This window comes from Brienomyrus brachyistius, chromosome 2 (genome assembly GCF_023856365.1).
Source record: "Brienomyrus brachyistius isolate T26 chromosome 2, BBRACH_0.4, whole genome shotgun sequence".
NCBI lineage: Eukaryota > Metazoa > Chordata > Actinopteri > Osteoglossiformes > Mormyridae > Brienomyrus > Brienomyrus brachyistius.
Window position 1 is genome coordinate 48265309 of NC_064534.1, and position 21331 is coordinate 48286639.

The window sequence follows — 21331 nt, forward strand, 5'->3', positions numbered from 1 at the left end:
GTCCATTATAACGCCTGAAGTAAATAAAACACCAATACCCATTTTAACTGTCTTTATTTAAGGTAAAACACATTGCATTTTGCTGAACATTTAACCAATATTATTTAAAACATAAGTCAAAATGCATAGTAAAATATTAATGAATATTAATTGTTTAATTTACAAAAGGCGCATACGTAGTCGATGCCCCGACACAGGCAGTTTATCTGGTAATATATTTAAATATTACTTTTGCGATTTCTGTGCTACACTCTTTGTGACCTTTCAATTTTGTTATTTATTTATTTTTTGAGAGAAACGGGAATTATTATTATTGTTATTATTATAGCTGTAATATATGAGTATTTTAAGAGGTAAGGCTTTACGTTAACAGACAGTTCAATTCAGATTATAGCCTATTTATATACTGGAGTTGTACAAGTTCTAATTTTGCTTGTTGATTGGTTGTTTACAAGTTACGTGATCATTCTTTTGTCTACCTACTGTATTATAATTACCTAGATATTAACTAGAAAGTATACTATCTAGAAAGTATACTGTATACTACTAGAAAGTAGAATAATTATTCTAAATTATGTTTCGAATAAATAGCTTGTTAGAGAAGTAGCTCAGTGTCACATTATAGAAAAAAATGCTATACATTTTATATTCCGGTATTACCAGAGTACCACAGATTTACGTAAAACTGTATTACGTTGTATTAATTTTAAGTGGCTTTAATTTTAAGGCTTAGTATCTAGATTTATTCCAAATTTAAAAGGTCTATAATCTACAGGTTAATAATGTGACGTGTTTAATTCCGCATATACTAGGCTTAGCATCGTGAAAATGGTGCAATGGAAAGAGATAATCGAACAGAACTCAATAGAGGTGAAACCACAACTCGCAGTCTGGCACATGGTAAGATGTTTTACATTTAGCATACTTCTCTTCTTGGGTATCATACAATTATTTATAAAATGACGTTTTTCGAACATTTCAATTCTAAAATACAATATCACTTGAATTGGCTGTCAAGCTCTCTTAGTAAGATGTCTGATTTTGATATGATGATGAGCTAAAGCTTAATCCCAGATGATTTTTGGACGCAGTAGCCATTGCAGATACGGTTAAGGTACTGGGCTAAATTGGTAAGCTGCTAGTCTGATGAATGAACAACATTCAACTGTATCAGGTGTTATGGGTAATACTGTTAAGCGGGTAAATAATGTGTAAATATTACATGTATCTTTCAGTTCGTCCTATGGACCCCAGGCATAGCACACCAATAAAAAAGGTAAGATTCTCATTTTGCTTTTTATGACTTTTATTCTTTTTCCTGCTTTAAGTGTATATTTATCATATGATTTAGAATAATTTGATTGCAGAATATGTTTGTGAAATTCGCCTAAAAGCAGGTTGCTCCGCAGGCCGATGATAGTGTCTCCACACCAGCTCTGCTCGCTGAAGTGAGACAGCCACAGAGGCAAACGGCAAGCCCTGACAGCTCGGTGGCATCTGGGCTCAGCAGACAACGTGGCCAGGTAAGAAGAAACTGATTCAGAACCAGTACCATCGACCCAGCCTCAGTAAATGCTTATCCAGTTAGGTTTGCCAGAACGGCATGCCAGTCCGTCAAAGGTCTGTTCAATCCACATATTCACTCACTAAGGACATCTCCTCACCTGAAGATTCAGTACTGTTTCACTGTGAGGAGGACCGTACACACGCTACCCATAAAAATATATCTTCATCCATCCATACTTCCATTAGAGATGCACCGACTGTAACTTTCTTGGTCGATTCCAATTTCCTTTTTTTTTTGCAAGTCTGACCAGCCGATACCAATTTTTGCCGATTTTGATGGATCAGTCTAAATCGGCTGATTCTGGTCCTTGGGCGATCTATCGGTGTACCCATCCATCCATCCATCCATCCATCCACCCATCCATCCATCAATCCATCCCTCAGTTTTCCATAACCGTTTGTCTTGTATATTGTGGTGATCCTGGATGGCCATTCCATCACAAGGCATACACACCACAAACACACAATCTCAAAACTTAAATAACGTGCCAAGAGCCACACCTCTCATCAAAGACAAAACAGGAGTCCCCAGATATTCACTCATTTGAGCATAAATGCTTGCTGATTCAATTTTTAAAATATGCATTAGAAAAAATGAAGAAATATAAACGCAAAAAAGTAGTTGGAACAGAGTTCTGGTCATTCCCATTGAAACAGTTAAACAGTATATTAAAAAATATCCCGGTAAAATTTGTATTACAATTTATTTAAAATGAATAGCATGTTTACAATGTTATATTTCAGTGCCTTAAAAGAAAAAAATAAAAACAAACCATAAAATACTGTAAATTTGTTAACCACTGACATTATTGTGTAATGAATAAAAATGAGTCTAAATCTTTATATCACCAATTGGCAGACTCCACAATTGAACCTGGACACACTGAAACACTGGTTTCAAGATTTAAGGGGGAAACAGACTGGTTAAGTTACAGTCCAGCCAGTTTAGTATTGCAGTAAAAAAAACATTTCATTTCATTGTTTTCATTGTTTCACTTTGAATCTGCTGGAGGTAAGATGTGGTTTTACAGGCTGTTCTTGTGTGTATCAATTAGAAAATGAAGGAGCAGAAACATATGGCTATTTATTCCATGTTAAATTATTCACCCTGCAATGGACTGGCATCCCATTAGATGTCTTGCAGTATATAACTGCACATTTATTCAGGCTGCTGCTCTATTGTTGTAATGCAGATTAAGAGGGAGCTTTCTGGGAAATTCATCCAACAGCTAACACCCTTTCCATTCTGTTTTGGTAAATATGAGTAGCTTTAGGAAAGTCTTTTGAGGGCAGTGGTGACTAAGATGGTATTCAGTTTGTATATACACTAGAAGCACTGTTGCTCCGGTTGCTTATTTAATCATCCAATGTATGATTTTTGTAATATTCTTTGTTTATAAACAATACCGCCAATTGTCACGCCCAGCTCGTACGATCCTTGTGTGTGCCACACCCCCCCCCCCCCCCCCCCCCCGATTATCCACGTGTGCTTCCCTGATTGTACCCAGCTGTACCCTGTTGTCTGGTCTATTTCAGTCCCCGTCTTGCCTCAGTTCAGTGTCTGTCATTGATGTTAGTAGATGTCCGTGCTCCTGTTCTGTCCTGCCCGTCCCGCTCCCTTTAATAAACCCCTAGTTTACCCCGAATTCCGCCTGTCTGCCTGCTTCCTGCCCGTTCGTCTCACCCGTTTTCACGGATCACAACAGCCAATATTTGTGCAGTAATTTTTAAAGTGCAATGACAAAAATCCTAGGTTTTTCCGCATTTTTTTGCCACTAGTGTGCAGTATATAACAAAAATCAATATGTATTTAATGTTGTCACTTGTGATGCTTTGAAACGGCTTTGCCAGTGGATGATGTGTTTGTCTACATGCGGCTATTTCCTAGCAGGTGGTGGACAGCCTGGTCCAGAAGCAGCGGCGTGAGCTGCAGCTGCTCGTCGCCGAACTGAAGGACCGCGACCGCGAGCTGAACGACATGGTGGCGGCCCACCAGAAGCAGCTGCAGGCCTGGGAGGCAGATCGGCAGAGGGTGCTGACCCTCGAGCTGAAGTGCTCCAGCCTGGAAGGTGAGGGGCTGCCGTTGTGTGGGTTCTAGTCCCAGTGTTCATGCTGGGGTTTTGCTAGTGTTCGTTTGTAGTCCCTGTAGTAATCAGTGGCTTCAAAAAATTGAGGTGGACATCAGGGGCCAGCTGTGCTTTTGGTAGTGCCTGCACCACACCGTGTCTATTCTGTGGTTCCACTTAGAAAAAAGAGAATAATGCATATTTTGTTTTTATTATTTTGATGTGGGGTGCAACAGGGGTAGCCATGTATTAACTTTGGGGGGCGTGACTGTCCCTTAGGTCAGGGGTCACCAATCTTTTTGGAACTGAGAGCTACTTCACGGTTACTGAGCCATACGAAGGGCTACCAGTTTGATACACTCTTTAATCATGTATAATAAACATGTTTTAAATGCTTTTTTTGTTTTAGATATGGTCACTTTCAAATGTATATAAATGTAAATGTGGTTAAAGAAGAATAGCGATGGGATAAAATATAAATTTTAGACGCTGCTCAATGGTGAGTTATTTTTAGAACAGGTCCGTGGGTGACTCATGTGGTCCCCGGGTCCATGTTGGTGACCCCTGCCTTAGATCCACCCCTGCTAGTAATAATGAGCTTATTATAAATTCAGAGAGCTCAGTTATATGCCTAGTATAAAAGTTGTTATAGTAAAATAGGTGGCTCAGTGGTTAGCACTACAGCCTCATTCCTCCTCTGGGGTATCCTCTGCCTTGTTCCCTGTGATGTACTGCCGTCTGGGGTGTCCTCTGCCTCGTTCCCTGTGACGTACTGGCGTCTGGGGTGTCCTCTGCCTCGTTCCCTGTGACGTACTGGCGTCTGGGGTGTCCTCTGCCTCGTTCCCTGTGACGAACTGGCATCTGGGGTGTCCTCTGCCTCGTTCCCTGTGATGCACTGGCGTCTGGGGTGTCCTCTGCCTCGTTCCCTGTGACGTACTGGCGTCTGGGGTGTCCTCTGCCTCGTTCCCTGTGATGCACTGGCGTCTGGGGTGTCCTCTGCCTCGTTCCCTGTGACGTACTGGCGTCTGGGGTGTCCTCTGCCTCGTTCCCTGTGACGTACTGGCGTCTGGGGTGTCCTCTGCCTCGTTCCCTGTGATGTACTGGCGTCTGGGGTGTCCTCTGCCTCGTTCCCTGTGACGTACTGGCGTCTGGGGTGTCCTCTGCCTCGTTCCCTGTGCTTCCTGAGATAACTTCCAGGGTAATTTTGACCCTACATGACATGAACACTTAGTAACATTGTATATAAAAAAAGCATTTCTATGTTCAATTTAATACTGAAACAATGTCAATTCTATTAAAACTGGTTGTTTTATTGTATTATAGTTAATATTTCCCCTAATTCAGCATTCTCAAAGGTGGAGTGTTCTTTAAGCACTTCTTCACAGTGAGAGCAGAGTACTTCCTGTGTTCGACATGTTGGTTCATGCTCCATGGCCCAGGCCAGCTGCGGAAATGCAATGTGGTCATCCAGGCCCTCACCAAGCGGGTGCGCATTGCGGAGGCACGCCAGCAGGACGGCCAGCGGGCACTGGAGGGCAGCCGACACGAGCTCTGCCAGCTTGGGCAGCAGCAGCAGCACTTAGCCAGCCAGTGCGAGGAGCTGCAGGTACAGTGACGTGGCCCTGGCCGTGAAGTTGCTTATGTGTACAGTGTAAGGGTGCCTCTGCCTGGCTGTCCGGGTAGAGGTAGGGTTTGGGTTTGGGTTAGGGGTCACCCGCTGCTCTGTGACTCACAGGAGAGGAACCAGACTCTGAACTCCACAGTGCTCAAGCTCTCCTCCCAAGTGGGTCAGCTTCAGGCTCGAGAAGAGGAACTGAAGGCCATGCTTAAGCTGAAGGTGAGGCTGGGATACTGTGGACGACCGGTTGCAGTGGATATCTGTTTAGTGCCATCATTGCTTTTTATGTCCTATGTCATCCTCCTTCGCTGACCTCATTCTCTGAAGTCTTCTTTTCACTTAATGTCACCGCAGCCCTGTATGATTTTTTATGAAAGATAGATAACTGCATGCTTTCATCTTACGGTCCAATTTATTTTTACGGTTAACTCTTTAAAGGCTCTAATTAGATTTTCGCTTGTGACTAGACCTTTTGTAGTCATATTACCTGTCCTGTAATGTATTCTGGCCTGTTTCTGGGTTGTAATCCCAGCGTTACAGTACTGCGGGGTGCAAGCCTTCTGCAATGCAATGCTTTACAGCATTCTCCTGTACTTCGACCTATTGGCCACAAGATGTCAGTAATTAGCTCTTTACTACGTTAATTTGTCCTGTTGCCCTGGTTTAAGTTTCAATTACTGGAAATTATATAGCGCATAAAAGGTTGAGAGTTTGGCAGAATTTAGCAATTTGTTCAGTCTTTTTTGGTAAAAGCTGAATCTGTGTCTTCACTAACAATATACTTACACATGTTATTTTAATTCACAAACACCAGTGTGCCTCAGGTTTTTTATGTGTGTGTGTGTGTGTGTGTGTGTGTGTAGGTGTATATGTCATAATTTCACTGCTTAGTTGGACTTGGTGATGGTTACTTTCCAGGTATTGCTGTGCCAATGGCAGCCATTAGAACGGATGTGTCATCGCTGCATGGGTGTTACAGCCTCATCAGTGTCACCTGACCCATGACATCACACACCTGATATACATATTGGCTGGGCTACCTCATTTCGCCATGATGTTATTTTCATTGGTGTTATCCATGTCACAATTTTCAGCATGGACCTGGGTATTGAAAACTTCGTCTTCCCAATGGGAAAGGTGACACTTGGCTTCAGCATTGAGGCAGCTTATCTGTTCAAATTGACAGTATCAGCTTACAAATCAATGAATTATCAATGCATCACCTCAGTCTAGCTTGGTTCTATGATGAGATCTTGTCATTGGTGTCATTTGGCATGGGAATTTAATTTCTTTTGAGATTTTAACTTTTATGCTGTATTTGACTAGGACACAGACATGACCGGGGCGACCAGCCGCATCCTGGAGCTCACAGGTGGCTTCCGCATGCTGGAGGCCGCTCTGGAGGAGTGCCGCTCGCGGGAGGCCAAGGCGCTGATGGAGGCAGAGAAACAGAGATGCTGTCACAGGGAGGCCAAAAACGAGTGCCTCCGGCTCCGGGGTAGGCAGAAGCTCAGGCTCCGAGGAGAGAAGTGCCGCGTGACTGTCACACGTGAAGGTCCCCAGCACGCCTGCATTTGCACGGAAACAGCCATGTCATTCACCAGCCTTCCTTTCAGACTTGACAGGGGTGCTAGGAGCAGGGTTTCATTTTTTTATTTTCTCTCTCAGGGCCTGTAATTTTCCCTCACCCACTGCTTCTGCTCATGCAGATAATTGAAATGCACCCCCCCTCCCCTCCATTTCTGCAAAACAGGTCATGCTTGTGTAACAACCCCGAGAGCTTAAACCCAGAAGCTAGCTTGTGTGCTGACACTTTGCACGAGCACATCAGTCAGTCACTCAGACGTGGAAATTTTAAAAATAAGTCGTTGTCATCCCTGGGGCTGGTAACCTATATACATGGCTTGAATATTTAAAAAAAGATCCACTGCTTTTTATCCCTGTAGGCTGAAAGAGGGTTAAAAATGTGCAATTAGTAACATTAAGAACTTTCTGGCTACGTCTGTGTGAGACTCTCTGGTGTGTCTGTGAATTTATTTGCCCTTGTACCCAGTGAGTTCCCAGAACTCCGTCATCGTGTTATAAGCACTGACACACGAGTGAATGGAACCCACACTCAACCAGAACTTTGTCAGTCGGGGGCCTTCGTTTACAGAGGACACCTTTGCTCACCTCGGGTCCCATGTTGCAGAAGAGCTGCGGGAGAAGATCTCAGAGGGAGACACGCAAGGAGAAGAGCTGTCCCGTCTCAGACGAGATGGCGAGCTGCTGAGGAGCCAGCTAGGTCTGCTAGGTACGAGAACTGAGTACGGAAATGTGGGGCTGTCCAAACTGCATTTGGGTGGCAGTGGTGGCTTAATGGTTAGGAAAGCACACTTGTTATTGAAAGATTGCAGTTTCGAATCCCCGATCAGCAAGGCACTACCATGTCACATATGGGTTAAATGCAGAGGACACATTTGGTTGTTGTGTGCTGTGGTGTGTCAACAATGACTACTCATCATTAAATTCTAAATTAAGCTAATGCTGGTAACTACATGCAGGCGAGGCTTTGGGGCTGTTTGAACCAAATGGAAGCTAATGCTAAACATTAAACTTGCATGTAACTCGGGACTTTCCAAACCATGTGGTGTGTGGCTCAATGGGTTAGGAAACTTCGCCTGAGATCGAAGATTGCAGGTTCAAATCTTGTGGCCGGCAGACTGATTTTATTGTTAGGCCCTTGAGCGAGGCTCTTATCCCCTAATTCCTCCAGGGATTGGCTCACTTTTGTTCTAGGTAACTTATACATCATTTTGGGGGAAAAAGCTTTTGCTAAATAAATAAAATGTAATGTTATTGATTCAGGCTAATGATTCAGGCTAATGCTAGATGCAGACCTTGAGCTGTCCCATGAGTTTCAACTATAAGGAAAGCAAGTTCTCCAAACCAAGCTGAAGCTAGTGCCAGTAAGGAAGTGCACTTAGGGCTTGCGGAATGTCCTAATCACATGCAAGATAAACCTCAGTCCTGAATGCAAATGAGAGCCCGAGGCTGTCTAACCCAAAGGCAAACTAAAGCTAATGACTGGCTGCACGTAACCCAAACTAGATGCAAGTGATGGCAGTGAGAGGTGAACGCTAGAGAAGCCACTGTAGGAGATGAAGTAGTAATGCAGCGTTTGTATTTGTTCACCATATCAAAATAAGAAGAGCAGCTACAGTAGAGTTAACCTGTAGACATTCCTATATCGGAATGGAAAGTAGCTCTGATCTTGAACCTCATTGAGAGAGCAGGACAATTTGGCCCAAATGAGGCACCCAGTAAGATCCAGGACAGTGGTCTGTTGGAAAGATGATCCTTTTGGGTTTGCAAAAGTCATCATTGATGAAATGGGTTGCAGAAAACACGTGTACAGTTCAGTCATACTTGCTTGAATTTGGTTTTCATTCAGTTTAGCATGCTACAGTTTTGCCAAAAATCATCTAGCCCCTAATTTGTTTTTTCATCATTTATTCTTTCATTGATGAAATTATGCGTTTTAATGGATTTATAAAGTTCTTGCACCATTTATAGTTACAGACCTGTTTTTACATCAAGAATGAATTCATTTATAAGTGATATCACTTACACATAATATGCGTTTGCACACCTCTCGTCCCTGGGGGGTGCACTTAGAAATAGTGTCGCCATTGTTGATGAGGGTGGGGCGGGGACATGGCGGAGGAGGAATGCAAGAGAGCCGGCTCATGCCATGATGGGGGGGAGACTTCCTCCCCTGGGACCCTGTCCTTCTCGGCCCTCCTGCCTCTGCATTCCTCAGTATGGAATGTGGCACCTTCCATACACAATCACCATATGTGAGAATCCAGTCTCAGCTGCTCTGCTTTATGTACATGTCTGTCTGCTTTGGCCAGTAGCAGAGCGATTACTTACTCCAATCAGTAAAGCCTTGTAGCTCTTCATATAGCTTGTATTTATAATGGCTTTTCTCTCATTCCACCTTCAGTTCTCAGGGCAGTCTCCATGGCACTTTGGCTGATTTATGTGACTTTGCTTGACTTGCTCGTCTTCTATACTTAGCATTGTAGCCCGGCACCCTAGAGATCCAGAAAAAGGCATACTCACTGTGCTCACTTGCCCTCTGCACCCACCCCAACTCCCCCCCCCCCCACCCATGCAGGGGAAGAGGAACGTAGGAAGGAAGAGCTTCTAGAGTTAGCAAGGTCCAAGAAGGAGCGCACAGAGACACAGCTGCGCTGCCTGCGCCAGGTAACCCCACCTCCATCCATCATTATAATGTAAACATCCATCCATCTTCCAGTCGTTTATGCAGAATTGGTTCAGGGGTCAATAGAATGAATGAATTTCTTCAAAGAATTAATAAATATTGTTACTTGCAACTAGTTTTGACCCAACTGGACTTCTGCTCTATCTATCCCTTTAATATATGTGTACTCTGTTTGATTTGCTTGTTTTACTGAAACCTTCACATTCGATGCTGATATATCAAAGTGAATTTTCCCATAAAAAATAATGGAAATCCATCCATCCATTTTCCAAACCACTTATCCTACTGGGTCGCGGGGGGTCCGGAGCCTATCCCGGAAGCAATGGGCACGAGGCAGGGAACAACCCAGGATGGGGGGCCAGCCCATCGCAGGGCACACTCACACACCATTCACTCACACATGCACACCTATGGGCAATTTAGCGACTCCAATTAGCCTCAGCATGTTTTTGGACTGTGGGGCGAAACCGGAGTACCCGGAGGAAACCCCATGACGACATGGGGAGAACATGCAAACTCCACACACGTGACCCAGGCAGAGACTCGAACCCGGGTCCCAGAGGCGTGAGGCAACAGTGCTAACCACTGCACCACCATGCCGCCCCCTATATATATATATATATATATATATATATATATATATATATATATATATATATATATATATATATATATATATATATATATATATATATATATATATATATATATGAAGAGTTCAGATGCAAAAGTCTCTCAAAGCCACCTCCGTTAAATATGAGATAACAATGTTGAGTGAATGCTCTCCACATGTATTATACGTAAATCAAGTAATTTTGCTTCAAAAACCACTAAATACTCTCCGCCTCGTCTGAAATATCGATTTGTTGGCAAAATCCTCTACGTTCCGAGAGCCAATCAGAACGCACGATCAAATCATGTGACTTCAAGTATTTTTGCCGCGCTGAGGAGTCGGGTAATTTGTAAACAGTGTTTTTGTGACTTTAAAATCGAACATGGAGAACGACGGCATGGATGAACCTGTCCTAATGACAGCTAATGGACGAAGAAAATGTCATCGCCCTCAAAATTCTGCCTATTATAAGGCGAAAGAAAACCAACACAGTGGAAATGGCTTGGTCGCAAGTATAGCATGTACTCATAACAATTCATCGTGGGCTGCTGTTACTCTCACAGAGTCTAACTTATCATACAACAAACAACAGCTCTATTACACCTGCGAACAAGATGCCATTCTGCTGTCTCATATGGATGTTATGCCATGCAAATGGAGGCGGCAACAAGTGGAGGCTAAAGAGAAGAGACGACAGAGACCCATCAATCAAGTATACAGTTTTAAAAGAAGATAAAACATCGGTTCCTGTCTGTCAGGCTTCATTTCTGCGCATTTTGATGTTACATTATTTTGCATTATTCATTTTTGAACTTTATTTTTGGTTAATGGTTTTTATATTTTTGTACATCAGACTTTTGTATTATACTTTAATATTGTACTTTATGTATTTTGTTTTGTTGAATTTTTTGTTTGTTTATTGTCTGTTCTGTTGTTGTACTGCCATTTTGTGCCATTGTGGCTATAGCCTACTGTGTGAATCTTTTTTTTAGTCTTTTTTATCATATATTTATACTTTTGCCTTCATTCATAGTGAATGAAGTATACTTCATACTGAATGAAACATACACCCCCCCCCACCAATTGCTTGTGTGTGCTGTCATTATTTTCTGTGTTTCCAGTTGCATCTTAACTGATTTTGCAACTCTTCCTATGTCTTTGTGGACGAGGTGGATTTACTGTATAGGTTTTTGCGAGAAAAGGACCTGTGGATTTAGCTGGTTTTGTGGATGTAGAAGGTTTTGCATCTGAACTCTTCATATATATATATATATATATACACACACACACATTTAGATATACAATACCAGTCAAAAGTCTGACCATGCCAAGCTGCTGCCAACGAGAGTGATCACGTCACATGACCTAGGCACCTGACCATGGTTTTGGAGGAGTTTGACCATATGTGGGACCTCCTGCAGGACAGCTGGAAAAGCATCCCAGGAGGCCATGAAACTGGCATAAAAGAGAAAGTAGGGTGAACCAGAACCTGTACCAACTGAGGCTATGGGCCGTGCTCAAGGGCCCAATGATTGGATCACTCTGTCAACCCAGGGATTTGAACCTGTAGCCTTCTGAGTTCCAACCCACAGAGCTGCTCCCCCAACAAATTAATTATTTAATGTTTTTTTGGTCAGTGCATAAATCCAATTCCATATATGCTGTTTTATAGTTTTTATGTCTTTGCAATAGTTCTATAATGTAGAGAACAGTACAACTAAACCTTGCTATGGGTAGGTGCGATACTCACCAATTAGCCATAATATTAAAACCACTGAGAGACGAAGTGTATAACATTGATGTCAAGGGTGCCATTATACATTACATAAATGAACATGAATCCGTGGGAACAAGTCAGATCTGTGGAGGCACCACCTGATAGATTACAGGACTTAAAGGACCTGCTGCTAACGTATTGGTGCCAGATACCACAGGATATCTTAAAACATTTTGTGGGGATCATGCCTCAGTGGGTCAGAGCTGTTTTGTTGGCACTATAATTGAAAATTATAATTTGGCCTCATGCTTTGCATTGTTTGGTAAAAATGCATTAAGTTTTCAGTATGTAGTACGGTAGCAGCACATCTCCAAGTTTGAAGGTTTGATTCGTCTTCTCTGTGAGGAGTTTGCATGTTCACCCCATATTTGAATTGGGTTTCTAGCCGGGAGCTCCAGTTTCCTGGCACAGTGGTGGGGTCACTCTGCCATGCAGAAATACGCGGTTAGGTGAACTGGTGCCTCTAGACCAGGGTTGCCCACACTATTTCAGCTTGCGTGCTACTTATAAATGACCAAGACAAAATGATCTACCTACTATAAAAATGCAAAACATATATTTATTTATAGATATACCGAGTATTCTTTATTATGATTATTATTAATTTCCCTTTGGGATAAATAAAGCATTTTTGAATTGAACTGGGATTTTAGTTCCTTCACCTTTCTGTTTCTCAGCTCACTTTTCGGAGGGAAGTTAATGTTGTAGTTTTTATGAACAGTCCGAAAATGCCGCTCCACATTTCCCTTCTTCGGAATAGCAGTAGACTGACAAATGAAACAAACGCACTTTGAATATGACATTGTGAGAATAAAACTCTTTTAAGTTTAGTAGAAATAAATTGGAAGCGACTTGGCCGCTTGCTGGAGTTTTGCAGCAGCTGGTGCGGTTGAACACAACCTCCAGTCTCTATTTTCTATGGCATGCGATCCCCACTCTACCTTTGCGATCAACCAGTAGATCACGATTTACGTATTAGGCAGCCCTAATCTAAACTCTGTTAGTGCGCATTCTTTGATGGTCGACTGTAACCACATACTGGGTAAGTCATTATGAGACTAATAATGATACCGTATGTATTACATACTTGCTTATTAGATTTGCAATATATGAAATGAATGGATACGGGTTATTTCTGAAAAATTGTGAAATATTAATGAGAAATAGAAAATAATAACAGAAAGTCCAGATTAAATTAAAAATAAGGTGATATACTTTCCCCAGTATGTATTATTGTTTAGTCAGTTATAAAGTGTAATAACAGAGTGAAAAGACAATTCATTGAAAGGTGAACTTTGTGTTTTATTTTTTAATCTGCATTTGTAATAAATTAGATCTTCCAGAATACTGTGGGATGTTCTACACCTAATTTTGATGCAAGCTCAGTACATTTTCAGCCCATATACTCTATACCCCTAACTCAAACCAGACTGCCTCATACCAGATCTGCATTGTGATCTTCATATGTTTTCGGTTTCTCCAATGGTATGCTGCGATTACCTTCAATAGGGCTTTAGGCGGAGCCCATTCCTGTGGGGCAGCATATCCAGTCTATCAGGATGCCTAGGCACTAGCATATTTTGATGTCTGGCTCCATTCCAATGAACAAATCCAGTCAGGTGATTGCATGCTGACTAAAGGCTTTGCCTTTTGGTTTATGAAGGTAACAGCTAACTTGTTAACGAGGTGACATTCCACTTCTCTTGGCGGCCTATATTTAGGTCAGGTCCTGTCTGCTTTTAATGATAGCTTGCATGGAGAAGTCATTAAGAGAACAGAATTAAATTATCCTTTTAGTATTTAGCTTAGAGTGGGAACTGCAGAATGTAAATAACATGTTTATGATGACGTCATAAAAGTCATGTAGCTTGGAGGGAAAATGATGAATATGTTGGGTGGAATGAGTCTTGACATGCCCATCTGTCTGTGTGCAGATTTGTGAAAATCAACAGAATGACTTACAGCTTCTTCAGCTGAACCTGGACTCGGCTCAGGAGGCTTTGCGACACCAGGAACATGTGGGCCCGCCGGAGAGGTGATATGCCGCACCCTCGTACCGCTCGAGGAATAACGTCACACCCCAGGTTCCTCATTGAACGGGCCACCATGCCACATGTCTCTGCTTTGGGATGTGTCCCCGTCAATACAAACAGCCCTATTACAGGCCATCCATGGACATCTCTGATGGGATTAGGCATGAGAAATGCTTGACTCCAGGCTTGGCAGTAACTCACTGCAGTGCAGCAAACATGCAATTGATATGGTGGGCTCAGTACATACCATCTTATATTCACTGGCAGAGCAGCCATAATCCCCCAATCACTTGAGAGATTCAGGGCTTTAAATACAGCAATTAACAGAGCAGTGTGATCAGACATTAGTGTGAATAGTCTTAACACGTTGGCCAATTTCTTAGTGACCCATAAGCAAATTTAAATATGTGTCACTAAATGGTTCCTATTTCTCGAAGGATATGTTCTGCCTTCTGACAACACAGGAATGCTTGTGGTATGTACCAGTGACCTTTAGCACCTGCCCATTCCTATTTTTGATGTAGATACTCTAGTACTCTTGGTATTGTGTATTCTCATTGACTGTGTCACAACTGTCATGCAGAGATAGCAGAAAATGAAAATGTTTTGTTCTATAGAAAATTGTCTTATCAAGTAGAGAATTGCATACATCATATGATACTAAAGCTACAAAATTCTCTGTATTGAGACCAGTACAAACCCTTGAAAAACATTCCAAACGTTATGTACATTCTTTCATGGGGGGTGGCTTTTAATGGATGGTTCTGAATTTAACATTTCTCAAAGTATGGCATGTAATGGGCATATTTTTGAGAGTTGTTAAGGATGTGAAGGAACTTTTTTTCTGCCACATGGCAAAGATACTAATGTCTCTGCAAAACTTTGAGGATATAAGAAGAGACTCTTTAGAAGTTGCTTCCACTCAGACTCATTCCACTCAGTGGCAGGAGACTTGGGAAGGTTGAAGGGCATCTTGTCAGCTGAGGCAGCTTTCCGTGCCTCAGCTGTGCCTCAGCTTGGCAGAGAGACCCTTCTGCAGAGGCAGGGAAGAACAGGCCACATGTAGCCTTGCAGAGCACAGACTTTTCTAAACCTGTTTCCTGCCAGGGAGCGGAAAGGTCAGAAGGACAGGCCTTTTCTGCTGGTTATTCGCTCGACGTTGAATGTCCATAGGTGACACCCCCTCCGATTTGTGCTGATTAAGAAAGCTGTCATGGAGAGCCAGGTCATGCACCAAGGTGGGTGTGGATGAGCTACCTTGAAGTGACTCTGAGTCTCACTGGAGTGCCGACTTTCAGGGTCAGGAAGGCAGACCTCGGTTCTGTTATTAGGGTTGAGTGAGCGTTCTGGAGGCAGGGCTGCCACCCAGCAACCCCAGCTGACAATCACAGGCCTCTAAAGCACACTCTGACAGAAGAACCAAACTTTGAACCCCACTGAGAGTTCACCTGTAGACCCCCATCTTCCTGAAATGCAGAGGAGAGAAAGGACAGAGAGCCTGGCTGTCTGTGCCAGGGATAGGAGGACAGAGCCTGGCCACTGATGCTCTTTGGGAAATCTAAGCTCTGACTTAATGTGTACAGCAACTATAATAGTATTAACTGCCATTTCTTGGGCTTTAAAAAATGTATGAATAGATATTACAAAATTATAAACATGTCTTTAATATAGAATGTATAGTATTGTGCAAAAAATCTAAGAAAATGTTTAAGGCTATATATCTGGGTAGTAAATAGCTTTCAGTCCAAAAAACATTTTACCTTTATAACATGTGCAAATCAACAGTAACTGAAGGAAAAAATAGAAAATAATTTATTGTTTTCCAGAAGGTTACTGATATCTTGTTGGATGGTTAGATGAACACTTGCTTTGGTTCCCAAACCTCTCCTCAAAGGCACCTCAACCGTTCCATGTGTTAATTAAATTTCACTACTGTCTCGATTAATTAATTAAGTTAATTAACTTAGCAAGGTTTTGATTAGTCAAACGAAGTAGGGTAGTGGTCCAGTCAGAAAATACATTGGTGTGTTGTAATGTTGCTGCAAATATAGGAGATTAGGAGAGGTACTGAAGTGGCTAAGCTAATACACTTTGACAGACATCATAGCTTTACGCCAACTGGAAGATCATTTAAGCATCATTTTCATTGACTGCCTAAGACCTTTCCAGTGTAGTGTCCCAAAACGTTTGTATCTACATAGCCATGTGTACACACAAACACTGAAGAGCAATGCCTCAACGAATCACGACAAATAAGCACAGTCACCTGACTCTCCCTTCTGAGACAGCCCAGCGCCCACCAGCCCCCATGCTCCAATGCACAGAAGGATTATTTTAATGTGCAGGAGTCAGGCATCTTCCCTGGATCCTGGTTCCGCATAAGGAGCAGTCTTTCTGCATTGCTATAAAGAATACACTGGTTAAAAAGTGAGTTTTCACGGTGTGTTTACTTTTAAAAATTTCGCTGAATGCATTCCATTAGTGTAGCTCATACATATCTCACATATTGGCACCTGGTAATGTTTACGAATGATTGGGTGGCTCCAAATAGTCTGAATGAAGCTGTATTTATGAACCTGCACTCTTTCATTCCAGTCAGGCTGACTTAAGCTTTCTGGACCTGAAATGTTTGGACCTGTCCAAGAGTGTGCCTCTGAAAACAGAGGAGCAAGGGACCATGGGAAGGCTTTGTCACGTCAATGGCCCCGCCCAACCAGGGAGAGACTCCAGGGCAGACTTTGACACCCACCAAAGAACCAAACCCAGTCCGCCTGATGGCGAAAGGAAGCTTTGTCATGTAATTACAATTTTCATTGTCTACAAGTGTCTGAAATGCCAAGCAAAAAGTTGTCTAATATGACCTTTAGAATTCAATTAATTAATAGCTGCCACATGGTAAACAATGTTTTTTTTTTAATTTAGGGTGTGGATAAATTGTATTGTATAATATAAAATATTAGGTAAATATTTGTTATCTGGGTGCTCCAGCTCAGTAGGTACATCTAGCTGATTTTGATGATGTGCTCCAGTGCTAATACCTGAAACTGCATTTAGTGATATTCATATATGCTGCTTGGTGGAAACACTTGGTGGGTCAGAAGGCTTTTGAGGTTTCCTGACCTTTGACCTTGTTGGCAGAAAGAGCACAGTTCCCCCACCGGCCGCCTTCAGCAGCTGCTGGCTCAATCCCAGGAGATGGTGGCCAGTCTGGAACTCAAAGCGTGGTGCCAGGCTTGCCTGAGTGAAGGCCCTGCATGTGGCCACAGCCACAGTCATTGTCAAAGCGGCAGCGGGGTTCCCAGGCAGGTACGTCCCTCATCCAGCTTAGCCTCAGTCAGGGTCTCCATGCTCCGCTATTAGGCATTACGAGGGATTAACCAGGAGTCCATTAAACGTGGACAGAATCCCTGGCCCAATCCAGTCAACTGCACCAAACAGTAAACCTCTTAGACTGTTTCTCAAGGTCAAGATGTAATATATTGCCTGGTGAATTTCAGTGGTGTTTTATGAACGTCTATTCTGGCATCATCACACTGAATGTGTCCAGATACTTCACATTCATTATGATATTAAATTTGAAGGTTACATACTTAATATGTTCCATTAGAGTTTCTCCCTCTCCATTACATCTGCTTCGTTTTGTATATCTGAGCTATGCTGTCACACTGAGTATTGTCATGTCAATATCCCCGATAAAACTGCTGTCTTAATCTTTGTAAGCATCTTACTGTGGCTCATCCTTATAATCGTCTTACATCAGAGCATTGTCATATCCCTTTTTGTTTCTCTTAAAGGTATAGATGAGTATTTTGAACGTTATACTTTTTCATGTCAGTCCAAAAATGTCTCACCATATCCAGTACTTAGACTCCATTGTATTTGGTTGTTCTAGATCAGTTTCATTTTCATAAAAGCATTTTCTCTTACTGTAAAGTCTTTGTTTCCATAAGGCCGGCAAACAGGGAAAGAATTAGCTCAATACCAGTTTTACTTTTGATGTGTTGTTGCTTATCAGCATTTTTAATGTCTGCGGAGATGTGAGATGTCAGACCAAAGACTGTGCCTTCTTCAGTTCACAGTGGAGTGACTTAGTGTTGTTTGCAGGACAGCGCCCCCCAAGCGAGAAACAACCTTCCTGGCCCCCCCCCGTCGGGCAGGTGGCTGTCACCTGGGAGCAGCTGGCAGCAGCAAAAGTGCCAGGATTGTCGGGGGTGTGTCCACACCACCTCACCTGTTAAGTGTGCAGACAGTGCTGATTCTGAGAGCAACTGTGAATGATCCCCCCAAAACAAAGCAGTAATCATCATACCTGCTCACTGCGATAGTACCAGTACAAACACTGAATATAACATGTTTGTGTCATATTTAACGCTAATGAGCTACCCCTAATATAACAGTATTACACTGTATTACACTGGAATAATACCGTAAAGCAGAAGAGACCAGGTTAATGTATTAATTGTACAAATGTTTCTCTTAGTGTAAATGAGGACGGCGCACTGGTGCCCCGTGCTTTCATGACTGTGGGGACGAACCCACCCCCAGTTCATTGTGGAAGTTTGCATGTTCACCCCATGTGCAAATGGGTTTTCTCCACATATTCAGTTTCCTCACTCTAGGAATTCTTTGGCTTGCCTCATCCCCTGTGTTTCCTGGCATAAGCTCCAAGCTCACTGAGATCTTGCACTGGATATACAGTGAATTTTACTGCACACAAAACGTGTTGTATGGCTGACATGAATAATGCACGATTGTTCAGGACATTTTTGATTTAATAAGTTAGATGGAGTGTATGGAAGTTCAGCTGACTTAACTACACTGAGCTACACGAGCAGTTCCTTTAGGAAAGGATAGCAGGGCTTTGTGAGGCCTCATTTCAGCTGCATCACAAATCTGCTGGGACACTGACGTCTAAAATATAAAACGAAATGGATTCTTTTTTTGGTGGTGGGGGGGACGGTGCCCTTCGTATCTCTATGTAAACCGGATTTTTGAACAAATTATATATCAGTTTTTAAATAACAGTGTCACGTTTTTCGCTGTACTTAACCTTTGTATATAGCCGTTATATTTTTTTAATATGATTTTATGGCAACAAAAATAGCATTATTCTATAGTAGCTCCATATAGTAATTGTCTGATTTTTGTATTGCCATGCGTGTTTACTGACGAGCGCTGCCTCTAGATCAGATTCATACAGACATGAGCACTGAGGAAAAAAACCTCTAAACCACAACAGAAATGCATTTATATCTTTTTAAGTTTGTTTATATGGGGGTTATCACTTCGTATATTTGTATTTTTCCAAATAAAAAATGCATATGAATTGTTTTCTTGACTTCAGTCCTTTAACAATAACGTGAACTTCAAAGCGTTTGTATGTCCATAACTGGTAAACCTTAACCTCTATCGTTTGAAAAGGCGATGCATCGCTTAATTAAGTCAGAGTTAATACACATCGAATTGCGGATCATGGCGTTCACACATGGGACGGTACGATCAGGACTCGGAGCAGCAGCCGAACGAAAACGAGTTTTTTTTGGGGGGGGCAGTCACTTTATTCCTCCCCCACGCTCATCGCTACGTGTATTCATTCCCCGGAATAGCCCTGACGAAGGAGGAGGCAAAGGCGCTCGCTGTGTTCAGCCGCCTTCCTTCCCCCATCATGCTGCGTCCACTGCACTCGGTGTAGTTCAGCCCATGCATCGTCTGCGGAGCAGATCCATGTCCTTTGCACGTCGCCGGGAGCCAGCCTCGACCGCTTAAGCTCCGCGCACGTCCTATAAGGGGGCACCTAAATACTATATAATACATATACACGGTATTTTTAAGGCGCGATCGTCGGACGGAACCAGCATTTGGCCAGTTCCCACGCCGGAGGATGAATTCAATACGACAGGTGCCTACCAGGGTGAAAAGCAGGAGGACCGAGACCAGCCTGGGGGCGGAGAGGGAGCATTTTGACAAGCAGCAGGTACGCGAATATGTGGCGTTATTTCTCTGAAACGCCGATTTTTAAACATTTGTCGAAATGTCACCGTTTGGTGCTGTGACCCTGGCCCCGAATCCTTCGCCGGAAAGCAGGTTTATCCGCAGATGATCGTCCTTTACGGGAGCAGGGTGGCGTGTTAGGGCGCCGCAAACGCCACTTTCATCGCTTTCCGGGGATATAAAAACATGTTTAATGTATCAAATGCACTGGGACGGGGGGTCCAACTATTGGGAAGAAAGTGGAGGACCTTTCTGGTTCACCTTCCCGGCCAATGGCCTCCAAACGCGCTCTATTTTTTATTTTTTTTAATTAATTATTTTTTTCTCATAAAGAGCCATGTCGCCGGTTGATGAGAAACTACACCGCGTTAAGTTAGGAAAACGTATTGCGTCGTCAGGGTCATCTTCAGGACAAACTGAAGCCCCATGGCCGCACCGATCTGATAACAAGCCGTTCAGTCTGAATTCGGACTCGTTATTTTATATTCAGAAATGATTACGATGGAAGAACCTGCATATTTCTACGTATGTAACAGCAATCTGTGGTTTGTTTAATGGTCTGGTAGACCTGTGTGTGTTGTAGTAGTCCCTGATCTTACGTGGATTGAAGTTGGTTATTAAATAAGGTATTATACACACATGAATCGCTATTTTACATTCACAGCATTTAAAATGGAGACATCTGGGAGAATTATTGCAAGATGAGTGTTTTATGCGTACTTAACTAAGGCATTAATTTCAACTAACCTGGAGGTCAGCAGATAACGGCAGGACAAGAGACAACGGATCAAGCGTGTGCAAAAAAGCAAAATAACGTGGTACTTTATCGTACTCCTGTAAACGGGATCCGGCCAGGCGGAGTGCTGCACCCCGTCTGCAGTGATTGCGGTGAATCCATAGGCGACTCTTTATCTTAAATTCTGACAGTAAACCATGTGTGTCAAAGTCCGTGGATGGAAAACTCAGCAAAGCCATGCAGTTAAATATGGGGAAATGTATTACACTGACTCCGAGAAGTAACTTTCTGTCAGTGTTTGCGCAAGCAGAACACATGTGCGCAATATGCTACCCACAAGGGTGTTCCCAGTTTACTGCAAGGACCAATCATTACATATTTTATACAAACAGGTTGTAAAATGATTAGAAAAACAGGAAGTGTGGCATTCAAGGCACAGGGCAGGGGAACGGGGGCAAATAGAACAGTGGGGCAATAGATGAGAAGCAAAAATATTTGGTCTGTGAGCAGGTGGGGAAAGTGTTTCACAACTGAATTTTGAGAATTTCTCACCTGGTGAGTCACGTGACTTATCCTGTCCATTGCAATATTATCTATGCTTTTCAAGTAGATTATGTGATAAAGCAATTTAAAATGGTTTTGAATTTGGGTTTTCTGTCAC

General features: G+C 42.7%; 2 protein-coding genes across 13 annotated transcripts in view; both read left to right on the top strand.

Annotated features, from left to right (window-relative positions):
* Nucleotides 1-175: 175 nt before the first annotated feature.
* Nucleotides 176-19284, top strand: ccdc62 (coiled-coil domain containing 62). 11 transcript variants are annotated; one of them, XM_048977395.1, is made up of 14 exons: nucleotides 176-209; nucleotides 813-900; nucleotides 1236-1276; nucleotides 1395-1523; nucleotides 3455-3635; nucleotides 5072-5238; nucleotides 5368-5469; nucleotides 6577-6748; nucleotides 7442-7543; nucleotides 9413-9501; nucleotides 13845-13945; nucleotides 16539-16740; nucleotides 17082-17245; nucleotides 18048-19282. In XM_048977395.1, the coding sequence occupies exons 2-14, from the start codon at nucleotides 837-839 to the stop codon at nucleotides 18241-18243; spliced, it is 1710 nt and encodes a 569-aa protein (XP_048833352.1). In that variant the 5' UTR covers nucleotides 176-209; nucleotides 813-836; the 3' UTR covers nucleotides 18244-19282. The 11 variants fall into 11 exon arrangements, with proteins under 11 accessions (XP_048833352.1, XP_048833408.1, XP_048833371.1 ...); XM_048977451.1 differs by lacking the exon at nucleotides 176-209 and adding an exon at nucleotides 217-353 and having other exon boundaries at nucleotides 17082-17249; nucleotides 18053-19284; XM_048977414.1 differs by lacking the exon at nucleotides 176-209 and adding an exon at nucleotides 217-353 and having other exon boundaries at nucleotides 1398-1523.
* Nucleotides 19285-19464: 180 nt separating this feature from the next.
* LOC125709179 (huntingtin-interacting protein 1-related protein-like) overlaps nucleotides 19465-21331 on the top strand; it is a 38543-nt gene continuing 36676 nt past the window's right edge. Inside the window, exon 1 of one of the 2 annotated variants that reach the window (XM_048977365.1) lies at nucleotides 19465-19917. In XM_048977365.1, coding sequence (XP_048833322.1) covers nucleotides 19825-19917 — 93 coding nt within the window. In that variant the 5' untranslated portion in view covers nucleotides 19465-19824. Of the gene's footprint in view, nucleotides 19918-20282; nucleotides 20460-21331 lie in introns of those variants that run through there. The other variant, XM_048977372.1, reaches the window with a different exon arrangement.